The 24,815-nt window shown below is 53.3% G+C and overlaps 10 protein-coding genes across 10 annotated transcripts; 5 read left to right on the top strand and 5 right to left on the bottom strand.

Moving 5' to 3' along the window:
* Nucleotides 1-68: 68 nt before the first annotated feature.
* N7459_005031 (mediator of RNA polymerase II transcription subunit 18) lies at nucleotides 69-955 on the bottom strand (the record flags this gene model as incomplete). Its single annotated transcript, XM_056944215.1, has 2 exons — nucleotides 69-390; nucleotides 453-955. The coding sequence occupies 2 exons, from the start codon at nucleotides 953-955 to the stop codon at nucleotides 69-71; spliced, it is 825 nt and encodes a 274-aa protein (XP_056801098.1).
* Nucleotides 956-1,928: 973 nt separating this feature from the next.
* Nucleotides 1,929-3,372, bottom strand: N7459_005030 (uncharacterized protein; the record flags this gene model as incomplete). Its single annotated transcript, XM_056944214.1, has 2 exons — nucleotides 1,929-3,320; nucleotides 3,370-3,372. The coding sequence occupies 2 exons, from the start codon at nucleotides 3,370-3,372 to the stop codon at nucleotides 1,929-1,931; spliced, it is 1,395 nt and encodes a 464-aa protein (XP_056801097.1).
* A 1,730-nt stretch (nucleotides 3,373-5,102) lies between these two features.
* Nucleotides 5,103-6,431, top strand: N7459_005029 (zinc finger protein; the record flags this gene model as incomplete). Its single annotated transcript, XM_056944213.1, has 1 exon — nucleotides 5,103-6,431. The coding sequence occupies one exon, from the start codon at nucleotides 5,103-5,105 to the stop codon at nucleotides 6,429-6,431; it is 1,329 nt and encodes a 442-aa protein (XP_056801096.1).
* A 2,379-nt stretch (nucleotides 6,432-8,810) lies between these two features.
* N7459_005028 (alpha-ketoglutarate dehydrogenase subunit KGD4) lies at nucleotides 8,811-9,252 on the top strand (the record flags this gene model as incomplete). The annotated part of the gene is made up of 2 exons (XM_056944212.1): nucleotides 8,811-8,886; nucleotides 8,969-9,252. 2 exons carry the CDS (start codon nucleotides 8,811-8,813, stop codon nucleotides 9,250-9,252), a joined length of 360 nt encoding a protein of 119 aa, XP_056801095.1.
* A 778-nt stretch (nucleotides 9,253-10,030) lies between these two features.
* N7459_005027 (RUS1 family protein) lies at nucleotides 10,031-12,256 on the top strand (the record flags this gene model as incomplete). The annotated part of the gene is made up of 6 exons (XM_056944211.1): nucleotides 10,031-10,162; nucleotides 10,425-10,534; nucleotides 10,718-10,818; nucleotides 10,879-11,219; nucleotides 11,325-11,369; nucleotides 11,420-12,256. 6 exons carry the CDS (start codon nucleotides 10,031-10,033, stop codon nucleotides 12,254-12,256), a joined length of 1,566 nt encoding a protein of 521 aa, XP_056801094.1.
* Nucleotides 12,257-13,121: 865 nt separating this feature from the next.
* N7459_005026 (regulator of G-protein signaling domain-containing protein) lies at nucleotides 13,122-14,174 on the bottom strand (the record flags this gene model as incomplete). Its single annotated transcript, XM_056944210.1, has 1 exon — nucleotides 13,122-14,174. One exon carries the CDS (start codon nucleotides 14,172-14,174, stop codon nucleotides 13,122-13,124), a length of 1,053 nt encoding a protein of 350 aa, XP_056801093.1.
* A 715-nt stretch (nucleotides 14,175-14,889) lies between these two features.
* N7459_005025 (uncharacterized protein) lies at nucleotides 14,890-15,186 on the top strand (the record flags this gene model as incomplete). Its single annotated transcript, XM_056944209.1, has 1 exon — nucleotides 14,890-15,186. The coding sequence occupies one exon, from the start codon at nucleotides 14,890-14,892 to the stop codon at nucleotides 15,184-15,186; it is 297 nt and encodes a 98-aa protein (XP_056801092.1).
* Nucleotides 15,187-17,205: 2,019 nt separating this feature from the next.
* N7459_005024 (uncharacterized protein) lies at nucleotides 17,206-17,835 on the top strand (the record flags this gene model as incomplete). The annotated part of the gene is made up of 1 exon (XM_056944208.1): nucleotides 17,206-17,835. One exon carries the CDS (start codon nucleotides 17,206-17,208, stop codon nucleotides 17,833-17,835), a length of 630 nt encoding a protein of 209 aa, XP_056801091.1.
* A 464-nt stretch (nucleotides 17,836-18,299) lies between these two features.
* N7459_005023 (putative arsenate reductase (Arc2)) lies at nucleotides 18,300-18,966 on the bottom strand (the record flags this gene model as incomplete). The annotated part of the gene is made up of 3 exons (XM_056944207.1): nucleotides 18,300-18,478; nucleotides 18,605-18,719; nucleotides 18,796-18,966. 3 exons carry the CDS (start codon nucleotides 18,964-18,966, stop codon nucleotides 18,300-18,302), a joined length of 465 nt encoding a protein of 154 aa, XP_056801090.1.
* Nucleotides 18,967-22,710: 3,744 nt separating this feature from the next.
* Nucleotides 22,711-24,266, bottom strand: N7459_005022 (casein kinase I; the record flags this gene model as incomplete). The annotated part of the gene is made up of 5 exons (XM_056944206.1): nucleotides 22,711-23,294; nucleotides 23,346-23,751; nucleotides 23,802-23,950; nucleotides 24,013-24,082; nucleotides 24,138-24,266. The coding sequence occupies 5 exons, from the start codon at nucleotides 24,264-24,266 to the stop codon at nucleotides 22,711-22,713; spliced, it is 1,338 nt and encodes a 445-aa protein (XP_056801089.1).
* Between the last annotated feature and the right edge of the window lie 549 nt (nucleotides 24,267-24,815).

Genomic DNA, 24,815 nt, shown 5'->3' with positions numbered 1-24,815 from the left:
AGGCTGTCTCTCCGGGTATTCATGACAGCAGGTTCGTCAAAAGCATGCGACACGTGACAAGACGACATCTATTTCGCCCGCGTATCGAGCGACAGACGATCCGCCTGCTCCAGCCGAACGGCTGATTTGAGCTGTTCCCGCAGCCCAAACAGATGTTGCGATGCCGCCCGCATGGTTTCCTGATGACTGCCATCCTGGACAGTGGTAGAAGCCTGCAGAACATAGCTACCGCTTTTCTCGAGCGGCGTCATATCCTTGAAAGCAGGAAGTTGTCGCCGAGGTTCTCGAGACTCCTGCTCACCAGTCGGATAGTGCAGCACACGATGCAGGAAGAGGACAATGTCGTTGTGAATGAAGACGTCGCCCTCGACCAAGTACTCCGTCACAAAGCTGTGGCGCCATATTAGCATGTCTTGCTGTCATGAGCTCTGCTGGGACCACAAAATACTCACCCATAACCCCAGGCATTCATCGCAGGCACAATATCCCCTCGCGGCAGCCCCGCACTCGCCATGAGCCGCGATGTGACCGCAGAACGTGTACCTGCTTCGGGAATATCGCGAAACTCCAGCTTCCAAAGTTGCGACTCAAAATCATAGCTCTTCCCTGGTTGGGGTTGTGGCTTGGAGTCCTCCATCCCCGCCATCTGGGTATCTGTGTCCGGGTCCCCTGTCGCAGCCGACGAGCCAAAATCCTTCTCAACAACGGGGCCCACGACCTGCGTGTAGAACATGCCTCCGTTGAGCATCTTGTTGACCTTCTGGAGGTCGCCCGACTGTAGGTCTTGGCTGGCTCCGGTGCGCGCTGCAGCTAGGCCAGGCTTGCGATAGGCCTTGAAAACTAGCCGGCGCTCGAGGGTGTGGCGGGGTTGCATGGCTGTGAGGCCAGCTAGCTGCTGGAGCAACTCATGGTGCTGGTGGACTGGAACCGAGGCGAATAACAGGAGCTCGTGCATGATGTGTGTGGATTAAGAGGAGGTCGCCGACGCGACAGTTGAAGGTGGATACCTAAAGGTCGACGGGCTAATCCCGATTGGGACGGGGACCATTCACTCTACCTCGAGGTAACTTCTTCCAACTCCAAATCCGGCATGGTTTAGCATTCCTTGTCTTTCGGACTTGCAACAAGTGGGACTTGATCATGTCTTCGTGCTTCATTTATAGGAAACCTGTGCGAGGATTCTCTTCCGGGGTGTAACCATCCGGTCAGCACTCAGCATGTACCAACAATCGGCATCTATCGGATTTGATGCCCCCGATTTGAACTCGAATCCCTGAACAAGGTCAACTTGAAGAAGGGTTTAAATCTTCGTTCTCAAGAATCCGATGTGGATAAACCACAGTACAGTGCCTGTTCTGAGGGCCGAGCGCCCGAATAGTCGCATAAACTATCACATCGCGGCTGAGAAAAACACCTGCAAATGACTCGACAGGGGTGGGCGCAAGCCTGTCATGCCTTTAGGGTGCGGAATGGTTTGGCCACAGATACAGTATGGAGCTAGAGTTCGCGTCAAATAGGGGGCGCCGCATTTGATGCACGGTAAGCACCATCCCAGCCACCTGGGCAAACTCGCTGACACCGAGGAGCGCCGGGGCGGTTTGGCATTCAGTCACATTTGATGCTGATCCTTTCCCCGCGCCATGCCCAAAATACCAGACCTCTAGTTGGCAGGAGAGGATGTGCTCTCGTATGTACGGAGAGAAGCCCATATATATGGCAAGTAGGCAAAAGGCATCTTCTGGACGCGTTCAAATGGCGGGGCGCTCACGGTGTTTACAGCCCAGTGTATAACCCCACCTTGCCACCAAAATTTAGATCTGCTAGATAGTGCTTACCTGTATATAGTATCTATCTTGGCACTACTCTGGGTAAGAGCCCTCACAAATAAGAATGATAGTTGAATGAAACAATTATGAACATGGGCATATTCAGTGAGCGAGAACTCGCTGACGGATTTCTTGTAGGATGTCGTTTACCTCTCGGAGAGGGCGAGGGGGTTCATTACTCCAGCCATCCTCTAGAAATGGCGCTTCCCATTCCTGCAACCGTCTTTCATCCCACAAGGCATAACACCATCCCCAGTCTTGTTCATGCTCTCGATCGAGATCCATGGAACCCTCCAGGAAGTCTTCCCCGGTGTGGGGCAGCAGCCACGCCTTCTTCCAACCCACACTAGGCTGTTCAATAGGCGGGCAAGTAGACCAGAGTTCAAAATTCCCAAAAGGCTGGACCTCGTACCGATCCGCTGGATCAATAAATGGGAACCGTTCGTCCCACGACAGCCCCATCTGGAGTCCGATGAATGGCCCCGGCCAGTAGCACCTAGTGTTGACGCAAACGATATTACGTCGCGAGAGCCGATCTAGATGGAGAATGTGATATAGAAATTCTGGCCCTAGCCCCGCTAGCCCTTTGAAGTGTTGGTCGAAATGAAGAAGATCACTTTCCTTGTCAATTTCACAACCTGGAGGTGGCCGTTGCTCCTTAGGAAGGATGTCCCAAAAGTACTTGCACGGTGTGTTCTTGCTGAGGCGTCGTAAATCATCTGAAATCTCCTCGACGATAGCTTTGATCTTAGAAATAAGATAACCAAACACGCTGCCCATCTCTTCGTATTCCCAAGGGGGCATTACGGCATAGAACAACCGATAAGCCTGTTGTTGAATCAACCAAGGCCTGCGTATTGATGCAGGGGCTTTTCGGTCCCCATCCCCTATTTGCCAGTCCATCTTGTCTCCGTATGGGTTATTATCCTCGAGTTCGACTTCGTAGACTGGGTCCCCAAAGATGTTTTTCAGAATTTGAAATCGACATATGGCCCTAAGAAAACGGCACTTTTCTAGCGGGGTCAAGTTCAGAGGCAGGTATTCATTTTCCCATTGCGTAGACGGGATCCATGGGGGGCTTGGTGCGTTGAGGGAATAGTCCTCGAGAAAGAAACTCAGCACTTTGTGAAAATGGAGAAGCTTAGTCGTTTCCTCCACGCCATCAGGCTCGAGCGATAATCCCGAGAAGGATTGGCTCAGCACATGAATCTCATTCCTTCGGCGCCAGCGATCCAGCAAGAAGATCGCGTCTTCCCTCCGCGAGCTAAAATGCACGCCTTGGGACCGCACCGCAGCAAGCGCCTCTGCCAGGTCGAGGAATCCAGTATATTGTCGTTTAACGAGAGATTCGAGCAGTTCCGGTCTCACCGCAAGGTATGCTTGGTAGTATCCGGGGGATGCTAGCACGAGGGATTGAAGGGTGTCGCTATCTGACACTCGGAATAAAATGAGAATTTTGAGCTCAACCGGGACGCCCTCAAGCGTTGGTTTAGTCTAGACGAAAGGTTATCTTGACGTTATTGAAGCCTATATCTAGACTCACCATGTCTTGAAGCTGTTAGAGGGGTAAATGAGGGGTTGTCAAAGAAGAGATATTTGACCCTCCGAGATCAACCGCCACCTAGCTTGTCATAAATAAATCTAGTACATAAATCACCGTAAATAGATGTACTATTTTATCTTTTATCTTCGCTTAGCTAATATCGTCTAACGAGGACTGATTCTCACCTACTCTTTGCCTCCTTGCTGTCGACAATCTCCCTGTTATGGCTGATAGGATCAGGCAAGGAATGAGATGATTTGATTGGTTCAATGAACTAGTCCTTGGAGAGGAAGAAAAGAAGAAGATAACTGCATCATAGAACAGGCCCTTGAGTATGCAAACCAGAATGCCATCTTCCGCCTTATTCTGATAGACTCTCCTGATACATCACGTTCCATCCATTCTCCCCGCTCTATATACCACATCTGGCCGGCGTGCAGCTCGCATGGTGTATACTACATGCTGCATGGCGCATCCTTCGGGGTCTCCGATCGGCAGTTTGGTGCCGAATCGCTGCCAGATGGCTGCGCACCGTAACAAATAACCTCTTAGTCAAAAGTTTAAGAAGACGCCGGAAACATCGAGAGAGGTATTTGGACGAAAAGAATGCGGAGAAAGTCGAACGCACCAAAACTTTCCAAGAGGAGGATTTAGTCCTTTTGTGGAGGGTCTCAGTCGCAAAAGACCTGGGTCGCAAACTCGCGGGTAAGTGGGCAGGGCCCTATATAGTGGCCAGAATTCTGAACAAAGGAAGATCGGCCATCCGGAACGACATCACCTCAAGCTTGAGAGTCGGCAAGTATCCTTTCGATCACTTGAAATTATTTGTGCCCCGGACAAATCGGCCTCGACAAGAAGCACAGGAGCTGGCAAGCTTGATCAAACAACAGCTGGACACCTATAACCGAGTCAAGAAGGAAGCGGAAGAATTCAAAAAGTGGAAAAAGAGAAAAGGAAGAGGGAGGATTGGACTCGAAGACTCGATGTCGATCAGCTAAACAAAAAAAAATTGACTCGGAGAACCCTGAGAACCAGAGACATGTTAACTACCAGTTGATAGAAGGAGATGACGTAGAAGATATGTAAGTGTGTAAGATGCTAAGGACGGCGATGTACATACTACCCCTGCAACGAAATTTTTAAAGGAGTTGTTATAGTGAACTTAGTACATAGTAATATCTATACCACTAAACCTATTATTACTTAGGGTTGAATTGAATCCGATTGAAACCGTGTAGAATATGATGTAGGAATACATGTAGGTACACGATCTAGAGCATATTACACGTGAGGCATAGCTATATAAGGTTGTTGAAAAGGCATAGGAATCGATTAGTAGAGATTTGCTGCTTTAGCTGGTAAGAAGTATCCTAGCTCGCCTACTGGAGATTATCAACAGATATGGGGGGTAGGTACAGCCTGATTATAATTGATCCCTGTATGTTTTGGCTGTGTAAATTTCGGGTATCCCAGAAAGGCAGGATTTTCTTTAAAAATTTGGGTGCAAGGGTGGTAAAGAAGATCTCCTACATGATGCCCCGTAACATCTGCAGGGCAGGGTGCAGATTAGGAAGACAAGTCGAAGGTAAGCCACACCGAAAAAGTGGGTGCTCGACAGTCACGTGGAGCTAACCTAATTTAGTCACGCTAAGCCAAATCAAGCGCTACTCGACCATCGCCGAGTGTTATAGCTTTACAAACTTACCTTCTCCAGCTTAATTATGACCTCAACCATGTCATCCCGACGCTTCCAAGACTCAAGCGAGGAGTCAGCTGCGTCGAAGATCTCCTCCTCTCTACCTATGGATATTAACCTTACGAATCAGCTTTCCGCACTCCTTGATCAACAACGGAATGAGACCCTGGAGCAACACCTCGATTTCCCTGATGACATCTCACCCAGCAACATCCTAGTGAGAGTTCTATCCCCAGACTCGGTCATAAGTACGGCTTCTTCCTTCACCAACTTCAACCAGGGCAGTCAGACGCTGGCTGCTGGTTACCGTATTATTGGCTTTGGCCAGTGCGGGCTCATCTTTGAAAGACCCGGAAGAGACTACGTGGTCAAGCTCGCTATGTCCGCTTACATGGATGCACTCTGGACGGATCTAGTAGCCCACCTCAAGGTGTGGCATGCGTTCAACCACTATGAGTCTGAATGCCGTGTGCCGCGCGTCTTCAGTTACGTCCCAGAAAACAACCAAGAGTGGTGGAAGGAAAATCAGCCATTTTTCATTGACGCGCCTAAGTCCGCAACACTTCCTGCTATGGCGCTCATCACGGAGCGCATTCTGCCCCTTCCCAAGATCGCTCGCGAGGCGCTGATCACCAAATATTGTCCGCAAAACCTCCAAGCCACCGCCAGTGCTAATCCTACAAATAGAGACTGTCTCGCTCGGATCTACTTAGGACGCCGCCGCCCTGCGCCTGCTCTTCTTCCTCCGAACTTTACACTACGTAATTTCAACCTTTGCCTCGACCAAATGATCGAGCTTGGTCTCCCGATCAAATCCTATGCCGTCACCATGGGTAAAGCCCTAGCTGTAATCCACTGGGCGGCTTCTGTAGACGGCTACGATATTGAATTTGTCCTCGGCAGCGAAGGTGACACCCGCTATAGCCGGGATCTTTCACAATCCCTTGGCCTGACGGCGGAGCAATTAGCTGCTATGCCACCCCATACCGACCTCGAAGCCATGATACAAACCAACTTCAAGAGACGTACAACACGTATGTGGGTTCTTGATTTCAATCTTTGCAACTCGTGGGAACCTAGGGTCGGATGGGAAAAGCCGGAAGCTCTGATTCCACATCTTGTCCTGGCATTCTTTGAGAACGACCCATACTATCCCCTTCCTCTGATGGAAGACGACGTCGACAAAGACCTCTGGGAAAGCTTTGCCGCCGCATATTTGACAGTGTCAAATCATATTCTTACGGCGCCTAGAAAAGACCCAAGGCTTACCGATTTACCCGCTAAATTCCTTAACGCTTGTGTTTCCAGAGAGAAAGAGAGCCTCAGCAAAGGCCTCGGTCATGGGCACCGGGAACACAAAGATTGAACTTCTCAAGTCCGTCGCTTTATTTTAGCTCAATACCGGATACAATCCATGGAAAGTGATGACCTGAAATTGTGTAATTGTTTAACTAGAACCTACCTATATAAGGACGGTTACGTAAAGAGTGCCTCGAAAAATTGACGCCGTCCTCGGTCCACTGCTTGCTGAATGGATGCATCGTCGGTCACTCAACCGACGTGCCACTTGGATCCAACTCGGCGGCAGCTTTGGCGCCACGCTCGGCATTGCGAGATCCAAGAAGGATATGATATATACATATTAGACATTATATCATATAAACTAGTTACATAGACTTATATCTGATTAGCTAGTCAAATAGATCTATATTATAGCGGGGCCATGAAAGCTCCACCACATCGATCCCACTCGAAGAAAAGAGGACTACCAAGACGAGCAGCGTGGAAGAGGAATCTAGCGTCCAACAGGGAATACAAACAACGGGCGAATTCCCGACCGTCAATGGACACTCCTCGCCCGAAAATACAAAAGTCAATGGGCACGGGACTGATGACGCAGAACCACTAGGCCTCCTTCCTCGAGTTGCGAATGAGAATGAAGGATCAACTGAGCCACCCAATCAGGAATTCCAGATATATCGGCCTTCCAGAACGAGATTGAGACCCTAATCAGCTGCAATGGGCCGTGCATGGACCCTCCATTTGAGATTAAGAACTTCCGGCCGCAGAACAAGAAGATGTACTATTGTCTCGACTGCCCGAACATGAACTTTTGCGAGTATTGTTATCAGAAGCAGATTAGTCTTTACGACAAGGCGGGAGGGGGCTTTGGTTCAAGTGCTGTTGGAGGCGACATCAGTATCTGCTGCAACCTATTGACGATTGGATGGGGGTGAAGGATGGTGTGATTCGAATTGGTAGGAAAGAGAAGCTGTGGAAGGACTGGATTGCGTCGGTGAAGGACGGGTGGAAGAGGAAGATCAACGAAGTTTAATTGAGACAGCTTTGGGGTGTGCATCAAATCTCTTCCTGGTTCTTTTTTCTATTCTTCTATAACCCGAGTTGTGGAGCGACGGTGGCCATGCCATACTATCTTAACTTCATTTTCTCCGAGAGATCATCGCTTCAGGTCTCATGATAAACTGCATGTGGAAGATCCCTGTTCTGATTTGGTGTCACATGTGTGACCTCCGTCCAGGAATACCGAAGAAATCCAGTGGCATGTTGCTCTACGCCAGGGTGATTGATGAATTGAAGCTAGAACGGACGCAATGTAAGCAGCACAGTCATTTTGAATATCGTTGAATGCTTGCAAATAGACGTCGTATGACAGTATAACAGGCAAGTCCACCAAAATAGAATCCGGCACCTCGCCACCGAGGGTTCGTGGGAATCATATGTTTTCGATTCAATTCTTCATATGATCGTGAACGCGGCGGAAGAAGCCGGGCTAGTCAGTGAAGGTGGCGCGATCCGCGCCTTATCACCGCAATAACGATGTGTGACGGGAATTGGGTAATGTCATTAGGTACACTTTTCCCTCGGGAACCGGGGATCGTCTCTGTGCGGTAACCAGATGGTAGTCAGCAATGTCTTCTGCAATGTATCTCTCCCTTGCCAGAGCCGAAGATCTTTGACTCAACGGGCAGTCGAATAGTGAGAGTTATGCACAAAGAATGTGCGTTGGTCAGCGCTCCGACTGCGGGGGCCACAAAGCTGGGGCAGAACGGTTTTGGTAAACCGCGACCAGAAGGACGAGAATGAGATAGAGAGCATGATTGGTGCGCCAGAGCTTACTGACGGCAAGATACCCCGGGGGGGCCGCAAGGACCAGCAGCTTCACCGGGGAGGCAGGATTGGGTAAAGATCGGAGCGTCGGAGAAGCCAGAGGTCGGAGCTGGGCAATTCAACGTGCGGGGGAGAATCGAGCACCACGATGGGAGACGAGAGGTGGAAGCCTCATGGATCAGGGCAGCACAGCGGCGCCGCCGGCCAATAGTGTGATGCATGGCGTGACGGGGAGTTCGCGGTAAAGTCAACTCTGTCGATGAGGAAAAGCCTTCGGCTCCGAGAAAAATCACCGGCTCGGCCCAATGCGGCAACTATCCGCTTCCGCCTCGCGACTTATCTCGCTCACCTCGCTTCGTTCTCCTCCCCCCTCTCGCCCATATTTCTTCCACTGCTCCTCCAGCTCCAGCTTCTCTCCTTTTCATCAACTCATCCAACTCGACAACCCTCGCTCGTAACGCGCTCCACTCCCCATTGTCGCGTCCGGTCGGGTCGGCTCGGACACTACTGAACCCCGTTGGATTTCGCACACTTCCTCGTGGAATTGACCTCGACCACCTCGTCCTTCTAATCCTCTCACTACTCCCCCGAAAAGAACACCTCTTTAGTATCCACCATGCGTGCCACTTTCGCTCTTCGCAACGCTTTTCGCACTCCTCTGATCCGCTTTGTCGGAAAGCGTTCAGTGCCTCGTATGTTCCGGCCTGCCTTCCCTCGGGCACCCGCTCAGCTCCGAAAACGCGTTCAACGCAGCTAATCTTTGGTTTTTGGTAGAATCTGTCGACCACACGCCTCGCGTGCACCCTGCTTCTCCCGTCAGTGCCCTGCCTGACTCCTTCGCCGCCTACCGGGCCAAGGCCCAGCAGCACGGCCCGCTCGGTCGCGCCTCGTTCAACAGCGGCATCGGCGGTCAGTCGGGCGCCTCCCTCGGCCCCATCGCGCCCCAGACCGGCCAGTTCTTCGACCGCGCAGAGCTTCCCTCTCGCTTCGGTCGTCTGCCCTGGAGTGAGGCCGAGATGGAGGCCATCGAGACCGGCGGTGCCAGCATGTTCGCGTAAAAACGTCTCCCATGGGGAAGAAAAGTGCGAACCATTCTTGTTTTCTGCCGGCAGAGATAATATATATACCATGAGCGATGGGGTACGACACTTCTCATGATGGAAATTGTGTGATGGACGGTTCTTACGATATGCTGCGGGTGCCGGTGCAGTTGGTTGCCGGCGACTGGCCACTGCTGGAAGGGACATTAGCTCGACGAGGCGCTCTCGGAGCTTGCGACTGAGATGCGATGACGATACCGACTCTGCTCAGTCGCTCTTTGAATCAACTTCTGACCATCTGCTCACCCAGTGGTCCACAGCCGCCGTCTCACAAGGAGCTTCTCCACCTTCTGCGAAGGGTTTTCCTTGCCGCTCTCATTTCCTTGGGTTCTTGTTTGACTTTTCCTTTTATTCTCCCTGAATCTGGCGCTGGTGGTTGTATTTCGGTGTGTGCTATTCGTTTTCGAGCGCAACATAAAGCTTCTCGGCTTGAGGTTGAAAAAGCGATGCGCGCGTTTTCCTCTTTTCATAGATCCTGGATTCTGGGTTGTTGGACTCGGCTTGGAGATCATTCTTTCTTCCTGTGACATATTTGGCTCTGGGGACATGCTTGGGAATGAAGAAATCATTCATATCTATCCCCATAATCATCGACGCCCTCGTAGCCGTCAATTCCTCGATCGCATTTCGAGCTTGGGGGACGCGTTCCCCGCACGTGCCTCCCTGGCCTTAAACCGACTTCCTACCATTTCAAGCTTAACTTCCTAGTCCATCTCAGCTATATCAACCTTCCGTTATGTCCCCCGACGACCGGCTGACCTTCCGTGAAACGGACGAGGCAGGTAAAGCCATCGCGACATATATCTACTCGAAGCAAGATGCGCCACCACCGGGCACTGCGTCGATAGAGGGGAGGGTGGATGAAATGGTGAGTAGTTTGTCTGTTGTCCTTGCGATTCGATGTTCGAAAGAAATTGCATGCAACTACCGCAATTGGTCTCTCTTATATGGCACTTGTTTCTATTTGCATTCAAATGCAATCAATACCTCGAGGTTCACCCGGTGCCCGCAAGGCACAACTGCTCAGTCCGATTGCATTTTCATATCATTTCTAGATTTTGAATCTGCGTCTCTGGACTGCTTTATTGACTATTAAAAAGCCAAATCATCGAACTAATCATTTTGAACAGGGCTCAGCAGTGCCCTCTTCCTCGTGGTCATCCAAACCTCTTGTCGCTTCTCTTAGTGACGTCTTCTTGCCCTCAGGGTATCCACAAAGCGTGAGCGATGACTACCTACCGTAAGTCTATCTCGAATGTGGGATCGATTTCCAGCTTCCAAGATTGCCTTCACGAAATCGTCTTTATATTAGTAACTAACAAGTATTTGCAGATATCAAATCTTTGTAAGTACAAATATCCTATATATGCCTTACGCGGCTTGGATCGGAGTCCTTGTGCCTGACTAGGTACCCCGGGGCCAGACACAAGGAGCTCGACGCTGAGGCAAGAAACTCACAGGATTCCCTCCAAGCCTTCTGCAGCTCAATAGCAGGCCTCCTATCATCTCGAGCTGTCCTCCAAGGTAAAACAACCCAGTTTCCTTCCTCGGGCTCAATAGCATATTCTCTAACAGTCAACACAGGAGTCGGCGTCGGCAACGCCAACGCCTCACCAACATCTGCACTCCTCCTACACATCCTCCAAGATACATCCGGCCGTATTGCGACAATCCTATTTGCGCACCGCGCCGGCACAGCCCTCGAGCCGGAATGCAAGACCTATCGACTCGCAGCGGATGTCTTCAACGACATCGCCATGGTCCTGGACTGTCTGTCGCCTATGGTCCCTGCCGGAGTCATGCGCGTGAGTATTCTCAGCACGGCCGGGGTCCTGCGGGCTCTCTGCGGTATCGCCGGGGGGAGTTCGAAAGCGAGCTTGAGTGCGCATTTTGCCAAGTGGGGGAACTTGGCTGAGCTGAATGCCGTAAGTTTTAATTGTTGGCTATCTATCTATCATATAAGATGAGATGAGATACCAGGATTATACCTCGCGCCACCGAGCTGTATCTAACATTTCGTTTCGATGCAGAAAGATTCTTCTCAGGAGACCATAATTTCGCTTCTAGGCATGCTGGTGAGCTCCTCCATTCTTACCATTTAGCATCGGAATAGTGACATTAGCAGGTCGGCTCCGTCGTCGTCTCACACGTCACCGGCTTCAGAACCACCTGGGCCGCCCTGCTCGCCCTCCTCGCCTGCCATCTAGCCCTCAACTACGCAGCTGTCCGCTCCGTCCAGATGACCAGCTTAAACCGACACCGAGCCAACATCGCCTTCTCCGCCATCCTAGATTCAGATCCAGAGCTAGATCTCGACGCACTTATACAGCCCACACCAGGCCCCAAAGACATCAGCCACAAAGCCAGATCAAAGTCACAAGTGGACTCCCTTCCCTCCCGACAACACAGCTACTCCATCCTCACGCCTGCCCAAGTGGCCGAAAAGGAATACATCTTCCCCTGCGCCAGCGCGCTCAAATGGCACCACAACCTACCAGCCCACCCGAGCCAACGGCACCAACACCTCGGCACCGCCGCGATAGGCGTCGCACTACCGACATTCTGCCAAACCGCCCAGCGCGCGTCATTCCACACGCGCATCCCAATAGCATCACTCAGAATCCTCTTCGAAAAGGAATCATACATCCTCTTCCTGTTCCCCAGAAACAAAACCACCGCCGGAACGGGGTGGCACGCATCTATTCTCCTGCTGACGGGGTGCACCGTGCGATGCCAATTGAAAGCGTGGCTGCATGCGCTCCTCGCTGCGCGTGTTTTATGCGCGTCCGGAGCGCGTGCCCGCGATGTCGATGCTGTCGTTGATGCTGTGGCGGGTACCCTGTCGTTCTTGAATGACGGGGCCAGGTTCGAGGGGTACCTGGCTGCTTTGGTGGGTGCAGGGTGGGAGGTAGATATTGCGGCTTTGGAGACGAAGCGCGGGCGGAGGATTTCCTTTCTATAGGATAACGAGGGCGTGGGCAGAGTCCCTTGGAGTTGATATAGCCGAGAGGTATGTCTGTGCTGGATGATATGCTATAGTTGTACGGATATATGGGCACTACGTGCCGTGGTGTACACCACAACCACAGCCGAGCAATAGCATTGCAGTTGACTGCTAACTGATCTCGCTCTCAAGTTCTAACTCACGTGTTCTGGTCACCGAGGTCCTCTACTATCTCACGAAATGGAAACCATTCGCTTCGCTTACCATCTGCATATGGAAGAAGATGACAGGGGTATCAAGTCTATTGATTCCAAAAACACCGAACCATCCTATCGTAGCTAGCTATCGACACAGATTCACCAGTGCGCAAAATGGAAGATGAGGGAGAAGAGATGAACAAAAACGCCCGGGGCCGCATCAGACATACGCCTGACCGGACCCCATCCAGTCTATATATGATGGTGGTATGAAATATGTGGGTTCTTTTCCGGGAGCCTCCAACAGAAAAAAAAAAACAAGAAGTGAATAGAAAAAGACATCAAAATGCTCGCTCGGAGACACCGGTCGAGAAGACGTGGAAATGAGAATGTCGGATGCCAAATAAAGAAATGGACAAAACAACGCCGGGTCGTATGCTTTCAATGCATCGTGCTCTCATACACCGCCAATAAACGCTAACAAGAGATCGGAGCAGGTCATGTGGAAGTATGGTTATGGCGTGTCGGAGTGTGGAGGGTGGATTCAGAGTCATGCAAGGGTTGAGGTCGATGAGGGGAACGAGACTTTTTGAGTCGTGGTGAGCGTGATGGCGGAAGACTTGATGTAGGTCAAGATCGTAGAGTCGGTCTCTATAGAAGGACGGGAGATGCGAATGCGGACAAGTTTAGTCGTCCAGGCCGAGGATTCTGGGATCACGCGAGCCGCTGCCCGCCCCGGACCGTTTCTTGAAGCCCAGCTTCATGCCCATCTTCTTCCAGGGGTTGTCGGTACGCAACTTGGGACTGTGCATTGGCAGATGGGGCTCACTGGCTGGAGGCGTGGTAGGCGGCGTCATGGGCTCCTCGGCTGTCGGGCTGGACTGCGGGCTGGAGTCGTCGGTGAGAGACAGCGATACCGAGTCGCCACTAGTGCTGAGCAGTGCACCAGGGGCACGCTTGCTGAGAGCCTGCATAGCACCGAATGAGACATTGGAGCGGCCCACCGTACCCGGGAGATCCTTGGTGGAGGACTGGGGAGAGGTCTTGCGGGCGCGTGACCGGACCCTCCTCATCGGGTTCTCGTCCAGAGTGGTGCTCGACAAGTTCATCACGTCGTCAGGACCTGGGGGTGGCTCGGACGGCATGATGGATGGGGAGACGGTGTGGCTGTTGAGAAAGGGCAGAAAAATGGACTCCTCCATCAGGTCGTGGATGCGTTTGACGGCGGAGTCGAGGGTCTGGGGAGCAGGCGGCGTGGCGGCGTCCCGGTACTGAAGTAAGCCGTCCCGGACTTCGCTGGACAAGTTGATCTCGCGAGGGGAGCCGGGGAGAATGTAGGCCATCAACAGACGTTGCCAAAGCATCCGCAAGTGTTGGCTTTCGGGGGAATCGACAACGGCGGTGTCACCGAGTCGTTCCACCAGCGAATCATAGGTGTCCCGGTACCGGTTGGCCTCCATGGTGAACTCCAGCGTCTCGAGGCAGTGGTTCTGCGAGAGATAGGCCATGAAGGCGCTGAGGGTGTAAGGCGGCGGGGCGGTGTTGGCCAGGACGTCGTCCAGGGTAGGGCGCATGGGACAGAAGGCTCCCGCCGAGACGGCCAGGCTGACGGGTCGGGAGCCCGAGGAATCCATATCCTCGTCGGAGTCGCTATCCGAGGAAGTGGGCGACAGTTCAGGCGTGGTGGTTGGGGAGGCGAAGTTCCAGAGGAAAGACGGAGCCAGGGACTTCTTCAGCATTGCGTATAGCGTGCGGCGGGGAGCCTGGGACCTGCGTCGTTTTCTCACCGGCCCTCCCCTGAGAGCTGGACGGGACTCCAGCGTGGACCGGAGAGAAGAATGGGTTATGAGTCGAGGGAAATGGATGGCAGCATGGGAGGGTAGCGAGGGAAGTGAGGGAAATGAGGGAGAAGTATAGAGAGAACGGCACGATAGAGTGGAATAGAATGATGACACGGGAGGGAATTATTGGAAGTGAGGGAAATGAGGGAGAAGTATAGAGAGAACGGCACGATAGAGTGGAATAGAATGATGACACGGGAGGGAATTATTAGAAGAAAGGGAAAAGGGCGCCGGCTCCACTTGCACACTAAACGGGCGATGGGTCGATCCATGACGAGACGGCAAGGTAATCGGTATTTCGTTATTACCCTGTATACACGCCCGAGTGGATCGACGGGGGACACACCTGTGTCAGGATACTACGAATACCCCGGCTGTGAACTGTGGCAACTATACCACGCCCAACTCGAAGGTGTAAGAAGAAGCGCCGGGGCGCAAGGGATGAAAGGCTCGGGGGCGACGGTGGTGCTCATCCTACAGGAGGTGGACTTCTCCGTGTATCGTACTAGTTACTTTTTCCAGAACGAAGGGCGCCTTCTGGAACCCGAGAAAAAAAAAAAAAAAAAAAAAGAAAAAGAACAGTGCGTGCGCCCAGTTGAACCACCGCGTGGCGATGTTCCCTCGTGGGCATTGGTCTCTGCCGGTCTGGCGCTGGGCACCTTCGTGGGTACCCCGAAGGTACCCAGAGGACCCTCTAGGTATGGCTTCTGGACACGACTTCCACACGACTGCCAAGAACCGCCGAACGGGATCACCCAATCCCCAGCGCGGACGGACCCACGCCCTCCAGCGCAACGCTAAGCACGCCATTATCCGGTCTCGGAATGCGCAATCCCTGCGCGACCCACGGTTCAGCCAGACTGGCGCCAATCAGCAGTCCGATGGTCGATCCCACGCCCGTCTGAAGTGACACACTCATCCCCTTGCGTCTTCAGTCACGTCACTCCAGACGCGCCCTGCCGATCTCCCTTCAAGCTTTCCTTTTCCATGTTTTGCGACGATCGAATTGCTTAAACGCAGGCCCAAGTATGTGTGTTGCACTCTTCCGGACCATGATCCTCGGGGATGCGTGTGCACCGCGTCTCCCGGAATGTCCGAATGGCCGGGGAGGTGTAGGGTGTGGCAACAGGGCAGTAGAAATGTTGTCCCCTGTGTGCCCGACGCCCTTGCGATGAATCCTCGGTAGTATCTGGCCCAATTTTCCCGCATCCTGGACTTCTCCGGGGCTATTGCGACGTTGCGATCAGGAAGCGAAAAATTGGAGACGGAAACGGCAAACGCCCTTCTAGAATCATTCAGCATTCCTCATCCTGGCCGCCCTTCTAGAATTCTAGAATCCCCACCGAAGCACTTTACTCTTCCCTCGCGTACCCACGATCGCCACACCCGTTCTTTTTTACGTTGCTTTCCTTTTCTTGTGTGCTGTTCGTTTTTCTTACTGACAGGGATCGCCCAGATCAGAGTTTTCTTTCCCAGGATCGAATTTTGAATTTGGAGTCGCCACTCCCGGGTTCCTTATCAGCTTCCCCTCAGTCTACCACGATTGTCACCGCACTACTCAGGACGAAAATCCTGCCTTAGGTAAGACTTTCCAGTCCTACTCCACTCGCGACCGACGCCGATTGAAGCCGAGCGCCAAGACCAGTCAGGAGTCTCCATCAGAGCCTGCGCGGCCTGGAGATTATATCCGGACGGGCGACCTTGGGGCCGGCTTCGATAAGCACTGGCGATCGCCGACAGCGGCGGCGCGAATCGGAAGGCCCCGATAAGCCCGTGCCAGGAGGATATCTGAAGTTTGGAATACTGGGAGATAGCGGGAAAATGCGCATATGATGTCCTCCCGCTCTTTCCAAGGTTCACTCTCCCTTTCTCTGTCCCGAAGTGATAAGGTTAGGCGAGTGCAGAAAGGGCCAACAATGGCACCCGTGCAGACTCTAGTCTGCCAATCTACCATCTGCAGGCTGCAGAAGGTGCAGAATTGGATCTGTTCGCGTCGCACTCTGGCCTCCGGACGCACGACCCTCGAGCCAAACCCCTTATCTTGCAGCTTGCAGCCTGCTGACTCCCGACTCGAGTACGGTAAGTACCTAGGAACGAAGTATGCATATATGTATCTACATGGACGTTGTCTGTCGGTTCCCTGCACCGTCCATGCCGGACTCGCCATTCGCCATTCTGATTGTCATTCGCATTACTGATCATCTACTGGTTCAACCCGCGCCATGCAGCCTCCGGCCTAGCGCCTACTCGGAGTCCACCTACCACTCCCCTACCCATTCTTATTATTATCCCAATCTTATATCTCCGGTAGTTATTGCCCACTGTCCAGCACTAAAGCTGGCGACGTCTCTCCCAGCGATCCACAATTTCCCCGACAGCCTCGGCCGCAAGGATTCCCCACGCCGGCGCGCACGGAATCACGGACGGCTAGTATGTACGATTATGTTGATATTCATATTCTTATTACTGTCGTACATAGTCTGCTGGGAATAAATGGAAAGGGACGTCTAGAACGGCGCCGACTCGGCTCCGGGAAAGTGCATCGCAGCCTTGGAGTCCGTCCGTTGGTCCGTTGTATTTCGTACGGTGGTTATCATTCTACGATATTATCAGGTGGTATATACTAGGATGCTCATGCGGGGTGTCTTACGATGTCGAGTGCCGCTTGTGTCGTCGAGAGTGTATGGGGTATGCAATTCACTCCAGGCGACTTTCCGCTCGGTGGCTTGGTGGACGTGGGGGATTGGCACCCCTGGTGTAGGGATATACCTAGGCATCTTTATTTCATATTCCACCCTCGAAGTCCCTGGCTCGATCATAGCGCTACCTAGGTTATATGGTACTGCATCAAGATCATGCCTACCATTCTCGTCAAGCCCCCCACGCGCATCGACATTTCTGCGATGACAGACATCAAGCAACAGCGGCAATGACACGTCCCGATCGAGATGCAGACCTGCACCGATGTAAGAATCCTAGAGAGCATCATCAGCACCACGGTATCCCGCACCTCGCAACAAAGGATAAGAACGAGACTCGCCAGCGATTGGCCATCGCCCACCACGTTCTAGACCGGCGCCGCTTCGCACAGACTCCACCCCACCGGCGACATCGCAATGATTCGACGCTCGACTCCCCGTTTGCACGGCAGACGCCGCAAATGACCTCATCGCCCCCACACGCGGTCGGCCCAAATCAAGATTTTGGAGGGCAGGGGGGATCGTCTGCAAGTGTTGAGGCCGACGACCGCGAGCACGTTTGGCGCGATGCGTTTCACGACATCAATCGACTCGACTCCGACTTGACTCGGGACGGGTTCGAGGAAGTGGCAGTGGCAGAGTGGGGGTACACGGCATGGCGACGATGCCGTCGGCGCTACTTGAAACGTCTCTGCTGTGCATGTTGGCGTGCTGACCCCGCCGCTGCGATACGAAGACTCCCGTCGTGCTCGACTTGGCCTCTCCAGGGTCATTCCCCGTGTGAGCTCGCGCTAGCTCCAAGCTATGAAACTATCCTCCAGACCGGCGTATCACCTACGGTGGCACCTCCTGCAACCTAATGCAGCTCTTGAGGTACCGCTCCTCGATGTGAGTGGAGTCTCCATGCACTCGTCCACGGGTGATGCTGGAAGATCTGCGCTAGGGGCGAGCTCGTTTGCGTCAGGTTTCGCTGCGGTAAGTACTCGGTATGTACGGGAGTACACAGACGACTTGGGTACCAGGGACGGGACGAGATCAATGACTGGTTGATTTGATATAAGCGCTGGTCTGACAGCCGGTTTCAGATTGACGATGCCGCCGTGCGTGTCCACTTCCATCCAAGGCTGGATATAGCTTCAGACCTCAAACGACCATACATGTATCTGCCGAATCAAATGGACCGCATGCGCAGTCCGGTAGTATACTCCAATCTGCACGGTCGATGATCGCTGTCCCTGCCCAACAGGGGGCGAGACAACACCACCCTAGCCGTCCAAACTACTCCTTGTCGTCACTCGCAGCAGGCCACCATTGCAGGTAGTCCTCATTTCTGCCACACACCTGCGTCATACTCGTCCATCCACTCGGTGTATTCTGGTCCGGCGCCGGCCCAGCCTTTGATGCCGCCCTCCAGCACGAGGCTTTGCAAATGCGCGTCCTGCTGCGCGGCGAGGTAGTCGGCAAACCACCCCGCAGCACGCGTCCCACGGCCGGCAGACGAGCCTGCATGCGAGTCAGCAGTGCAGATCGAGACGAAGATAAGACCCAAACGGAAGAAAACCGTCGGGAGCTGCAGGGTCCAACGGGATCCGTCGTCTATCGTCTATCCGAGGTCGGGCAGATACGCACCGCAATACCAAATCACATACTTCACGCCGCTATTCGCGAGAACCGTGTACAGCGTTGGCAGCGTCGGGTATAGACTCTGCGCTGGGAGGTTCAGGGATCCGCGAATCGTCCCGCCCTGCGCCGTGTTATCAGTAGGTACCGAGGTATATGTATCCCATTGGAAGCATCTCGCAAGGACGACTCGGACCTACTTCGAAATCCGTCCGCCGCAGATCGATCAGCACAAACTTCTTGCCCGCGTGTTTGCCCTCGCGAAGCCATTGCAGGAGCTCTTGGCGAGCCAGCTGGGCTGCGATGCACGTCGGGGCGGGGTACGCTGCGTGCCACGGCGGTTGGGCTGCGGGCTCTGAGGATGCAGCCATCACGGCGTCATATGTATAGTCGAGTCACGTACCGGTCGGGAGGGCAGGGAATTGGGAATCATGGAGAGCTGGGCCAAGGGTTGCCTGTGGCAGTAATAGCTTGGGTGCATGTCACCTTCGAGATGTGATTGGCTCGGTCGAGATCGAGGTCTCTTCTGCGCTGGAGAGCACCACCGGGTCTGCACATAGCCCGTTTAAGGATGGGCCAGCTGCTTTGCCGAGGAATACTCGGAACAGTAGTGAGTTGAGGTGGTGGTAGGAGGTAAGTCTGCCGTTTGGGAGGCACCCGAGAGATTGCCCATCCGGGCAGACTACGGAGAGGAATGTGTGAAGGAAGGATCTGTGCCATGAATAATTCGAAGCTTTGCCAATCGCCTTGTCATGGATACAGAATTTGTCTTTTCTATCTCGGAGGGCACTATCATCATATGTTTATGACAGGCCCAAGGCTTCAATAAGCCACTATCCATCCAACGCGCTCCACAGCAGGCAGTTTTCCGTGTACTCGAATTCCACTCCATACTGTCGGATCTACTCCTTCAATCAGCCCATGCGGTCCTATGGCCATTCGTATTCCCAGTTCTCATATTTCACTTCAAGACAAGGGCACCGATGATGCTGGCGTGAACAAGATATCGATCTTTCTCAGAGCTGAGCCTCGGAATAATGCAGCACAGGCCAGATTCTCAATCAGTCTCTCCCCTGGTCAACTATAATCATTGATGAAATCGTGGCCCAGATCCCCAATCATCAACAAAAGGGGTGGAGGAGATCAGCATACCAACGTCGCCATTCCATGTCGTTAGTGATGCCATAATCCAACTGGAAATGTTGTCGTGATAACCGAAGTCTCCCCAGATTTGGATACTCCGTTGCGTTAAAACGCAGGCCTATGTTATCCTGGTGGCTGATGTAGAGGGTGTCAGTCCAAATTGACTTCAGTGTCTTCGTGGACCAAGAGACGATTCCCTAGTCCCGCCTGGTCAATTGCTGGCCGCTTATCTGCCCAAGCATGGAGAACGAAGTGACGCCGCTTCAGATGAGAGTTGCTGTGATTAGCGAGGTGGGATCATAGCAGAAGTAAAGTTCTCATGAAACTTTCTAGGAGAGCATCGGGAAGTAGAAGACCTCTGAGCCGTGTTGATGCTTCTGAGGCAGCGACCACTTGATGTGGCCATTCACAAGGCCATTCCTTCGATGAATCGCCATACACCAGAGGAACCAAGTCGATATAATGCCTGGAAAACTGTCCCCCATAGCACAAAAACTAGACACAAGCATAACGTGCGATTGACGCATCGGTGACTTCATTGCACAAGGCTTCGCGAGATCTTGGGTAATACTACAGACCCCGTCGTCGACGGCGCCGACGATACCAATCACGCCGATGTACTGCTGCAGAAAGCACATCTGTGATACCGTCCGCACAGGGATCTTGAAAGGATCGTCAAACCCCCAAGTGACGCCACGTCCTCGACTCATCCAACCCACGCACTCGCAAGACACATCTGTCCAGGACGTACCCATCCATGTACACAGCCGGTACAGTGAGACGTAGCTAGGCGTAGCCCCCTGGGTAGTAACCGAGCCAGCTCCCCACAACCCCGACTACATCAGCCCATCGACGCAGCCCTGCCAATGCCGCTGCCTGGCCATAATATTGGCTAGCGCCAGACGAGTGCGGCCTGCTGCACCGCCAAGCACGCCCGCAAGGCCGGCGATGCGGGGAAAGCCCGGCGTGAGTGGCCGAGAAGTCAATCATGCAGCGAGGCCACCGCGCAGCCGAGGCCCGATGGGAAGCGGGGAGCAGGCGTGGCGGCCGGAATAGGAATCCAGATCCTGGGGGTCGTCACTGATGATACTGCACATCGTGTGGGGATGGTTGTCGTATGCCGTGGTATGTACATGTACTTGTGTCCCTCGGAGGGTCGCATGTCAACTGCCCGAGTCTGAATAGAACGAGCAATGCAGATTCGGGATTGACTTTTACCTGCATGGTACGATACCGTCTGGGGGGCGACGAGAATGGAAACTAGGGTATGCGAACATTAGCCGTTGACGATCACTGATGGACGGCCGGGGTTGATCCCAGTTGGCGAGGCCGGTCTTTCGTCTGATGTCTGGAAAACCAGAGTGATTGGATCGAGTGATGCACGCTGTGCTCGGTGTCAACCCCGGATCCAGTAAGTACCTGCAGGGCGACAATGCGACGGTGTTTCGTCGTTTGGGGTGTCGTGACTGGGCAGGAAGGCACCACGTCAGATTATGGCGTGTTGGGTCGAGAGAGTGTGGCATGTGTATCGTCTTGATTGCGTGGGATGAAGGATGGACAGGACCTCCTCGGTTTCGGGGTGGGGAGGAATGCTCTTGCAAGGTTGTACCTTGGCGACATCGACCGCCAGGATGCGCAGGTTAGCGTGGATGAGGAAGAGCGCACCTCCGACCTCACCTGACGATCATATTGCACTTGAGGACGAGTCCCGCAATCGCAGCTAGTCTACAGATCAGAAGCCTACAAAGCACTCAAAGGAGTCGCGAAATGTATTATGAGGCGTCTTCTCCGAAGACACAAAGATTATGTACGCTGTACTAACGCGCGCAGAAGCTTAACACCAAGACAAGACCACAGGGGGAGACAAAAAGGGAACAATGCTATCTTATGCCAAACACTACCAGTAACACGAAAGGAGACTCGCTTCTGAAACGGAGCAAGGACAAACGATGAAGACGATTATAGACACGGACAATAGATTCGATGGGGGTGAAACAACCAAAGACACGCGAACAAGAGGTGGATGGGATATCGAGAGACCAGGTGGGAATATATGCAACATGTGTCGCTCCTTTTGCTTCTGCAAGACAGTGGAAAAGCCAGTCGCGAGGACGTGAGGAACGACAATGACGAGACAAGGTCATGACAGCCCAAGGAGGGCTTGAAAATCCAACGGGAAACAAAGGATGATGGAGCTGGCACCCTGTCAACCAAGCCTGGCAAAGCTGCTCTCGGAAACTGTGTCGTAACTTCCGACCTTGTGAGTCTGGTCGACGGTCTTCGCCTGTCACCGGGGAACACGAGCCGCATTGCGTGGTTCGGACATAGCAAAGAAAGCAGCACCTATCCTTCGCTCGGGTCCATGAATAACTTCACAAGGTTCACCATCCCGAGCGACTCCCGAGACAGCCGGCTCTGCAGACGATGATCAATGGAATGAGGAGTTGAGAAACCCAATACCCCATCCTCTCTCTTGCAAAGAACGAGACGTTGGTATAAGACGGTTGACGCCGAGTATAAGGACGAGGGAGTAAAACGGACACAGCACAAAGAAAAAAATCTTTCAAGTTCGCCAAGCCCAGCCGTAGCACCATGAAAAGAGTGATGAGACGTAAACATCAATGAGAAGAAGGTCGTTCTACCCACAGTTGGAATGTAGGCTGAAGCGTCGAATGGGAGGAAAGAGGGTCAGAAGGGTAAGGAGGCCGAGGAGTACTGATAGGGAGTTTTGTTGAGAGGCAGATGACCCTCCACCCCATGCAATAAAAGGCCTAGATGAAAGAAACCAGTGGCAATCCCATGCCGACATTTTTGTTTTTCTCTTCGGCCGTATTCAGACGTTGTGAGCAGAGATAACAGAAGAAAGCAGACCGGGTTCAAATCCAGAATCTGCCGCCACTTTGCGTTGTTCACATTCAACCTGGATCGCGGAATGAGCAGGCCGAGCCAGAGTAGAGAGGACCACAGCCAGATCACCTACCGCAGCACAGAGCTTTCATCACTTTCTGCACGAAAGTGGGCTGCGAGTCATTGTTCCCTTGAACGCCGCCGACTTGTTGACTGCTCATCCCTGGGTTTCCGGGGCTTCCGATACGGCTTGGGAGGTGAGCGTTGGAGTTCTGAAACTGTGCCTGAGTAGACGCGGCCGGAGTCGTCGCTTCCAGTCCGCCGCTCTGGCATCTGGGCGGAATCCCGCCTCCGGCGCTTGGACGGTCGCGCGTCTTCCCAGCTCCAGCTTTGGCGGGAGAAGGGGGCGGGGGCTGCGCGGCGTTTAAACGGTCAGATGTCACACCAGGCCGTTGGCTGTTGCGGAGCTGGTTTCCGTGCAGATCGCGACCCGACGAGGTTTGGTGCTGGTTGTGGAGGTGTGCCTGTGATGAATATGACTTATAGTCCCATCCCCGTCCATTGTTCAGCTTCATCCAGTCGTACTCGCCATCCTCCACCTCGCCGGCATTCTTGAGGGCCTGCGTCAGGATATCGCGAAGATAATCGTAGTCAGGAGTGTCCTCGAAACCAAGATTGCGCACATAGCTGAGATACTTGTTGAACTCCTCTGAGATTGAACGTTAGATATGCGCCAGAAACAAACTGCTGGGCAACGTACCTGGATATCCCTCACAGAGATCCTTGATTGCGGTCGTTTGCTTCTTCTCGCCAATCTTTTCGTACTTCTGCTTGTTGGTAGCAGCCTTCAGTCCCTGCCAAGGGAGACCACCCCTCAAGAAGTACATGAAGACGTGGCCGAGTGCCTCCAAGTCATCCCGTCGTGATTGCTCGCGGCCCAAGTGTGTGTTGATACTCATATAACGAGCAGTACCAGACAAAGACTTGCGCTCTCGATAGGGGATGTGCTGCTTGGTCTTGGGGTCCCGGTATTGCTTAGCCATACCGAAGTCGACGACGTGAATGACGTTAGCGGCCTTAGTGGAAGGCCGGCCGATCAAGAAGTTGTCCGGCTTGATATCACGGTAGATGAGGTTCTTCTCGTGGATCGTTTGCACCCGCGAGAGCTACAAACCGTTAGCGGGAGTGTCTTTCGAAGAAGCCGGATCGAGCATACCATCTGCTTGGCCACCATGACTACTGTCTTGGTTGAAAACCGGCGGTTGCAGTGATCGAAAAGATCTTCAAGACTAGCTCCGAGAAGATCGATCACCAGGATATTGTGCAATCCCTCCTGCCCGAAGTAGTAGACATTGGGAATGCCAGCTAGGAAAGATGGTCAGTAGGCAGCGACCAAAGGACAAGAGTTCTTCAAACTCGGCACTCACGGCATCCAACCAAGATCTTATACGTCCGGTACTCATCACGGAGCTGTGGAGCATCACTCTTCCGAGGTTCCTAGTTTCTGGTCAGTCGGGATAGCTCCGCTGGCCTATGTGTAGACAGCACGCACGAATTTGATGGCCACCTGTTGGTTGTTCAGAAGGTTGGTGCCCTCAAAGATGACACCGAAAGAACCTTCGCCAATTTTCTTGCCCACGCGGTAGTGGACACCCACCACGTTCGAGGAGGACGACGCCATGGTTGACGGGGAATCAAGGGTTGCGATCAAGAACCCAGGTTTCGATCACGGGGCAATGGCTTCAAGGGACGCAGGCACGTGACGATTCACTATCTGCACGGGGCGCAGTCAGTAGGGTGTCGATTGAACGAACAAGAAGTCCACGGCGGGAACGAGTCGGGCCAACATACACCTCAGTGAGTCCAGACGTTCAACCACAGGGAGCCCGATCAGCTCAATGGACGCAACAGCTCCACGTATGTAACGGTACCCGCCAGATCGAGGTGACGACTAAAGGACGTCGACGGCGTATCGCGGGACGGTGGCAGCTTCCAGTGCTGTGACAGCGGTCCAGGCAGAATTGAGCGAGCAGTACAGTGCTTGAGAACCGAATAAGTTGACGGGGGTTGGTCGAAGCCACACACTGGAGGTGCTTTCGGGGAGGTTGGGCGTAGCGCCGCGGCCAACGAAAGGGGCGAAATGCGGAACAGGGCCAAACGCAAGAGAAAGCGACGAGCACCCGGGGTACTCTTCTGCGAGTACGAGCCGCAGGTGGTGACAGTGGTTAGG

The sequence above is a fragment of the Penicillium hispanicum genome (assembly GCF_028827665.1).
Source record: "Penicillium hispanicum strain IBT 35686 chromosome Unknown utg000004l_segment0_segment0, whole genome shotgun sequence".
Classification (NCBI taxonomy): Eukaryota; Fungi; Ascomycota; class Eurotiomycetes; order Eurotiales; family Aspergillaceae; genus Penicillium; species Penicillium hispanicum.
The sequence above is the reverse complement of the archived record's forward strand: the minus strand, read 5'-3'. Positions and strand labels throughout refer to the sequence as shown.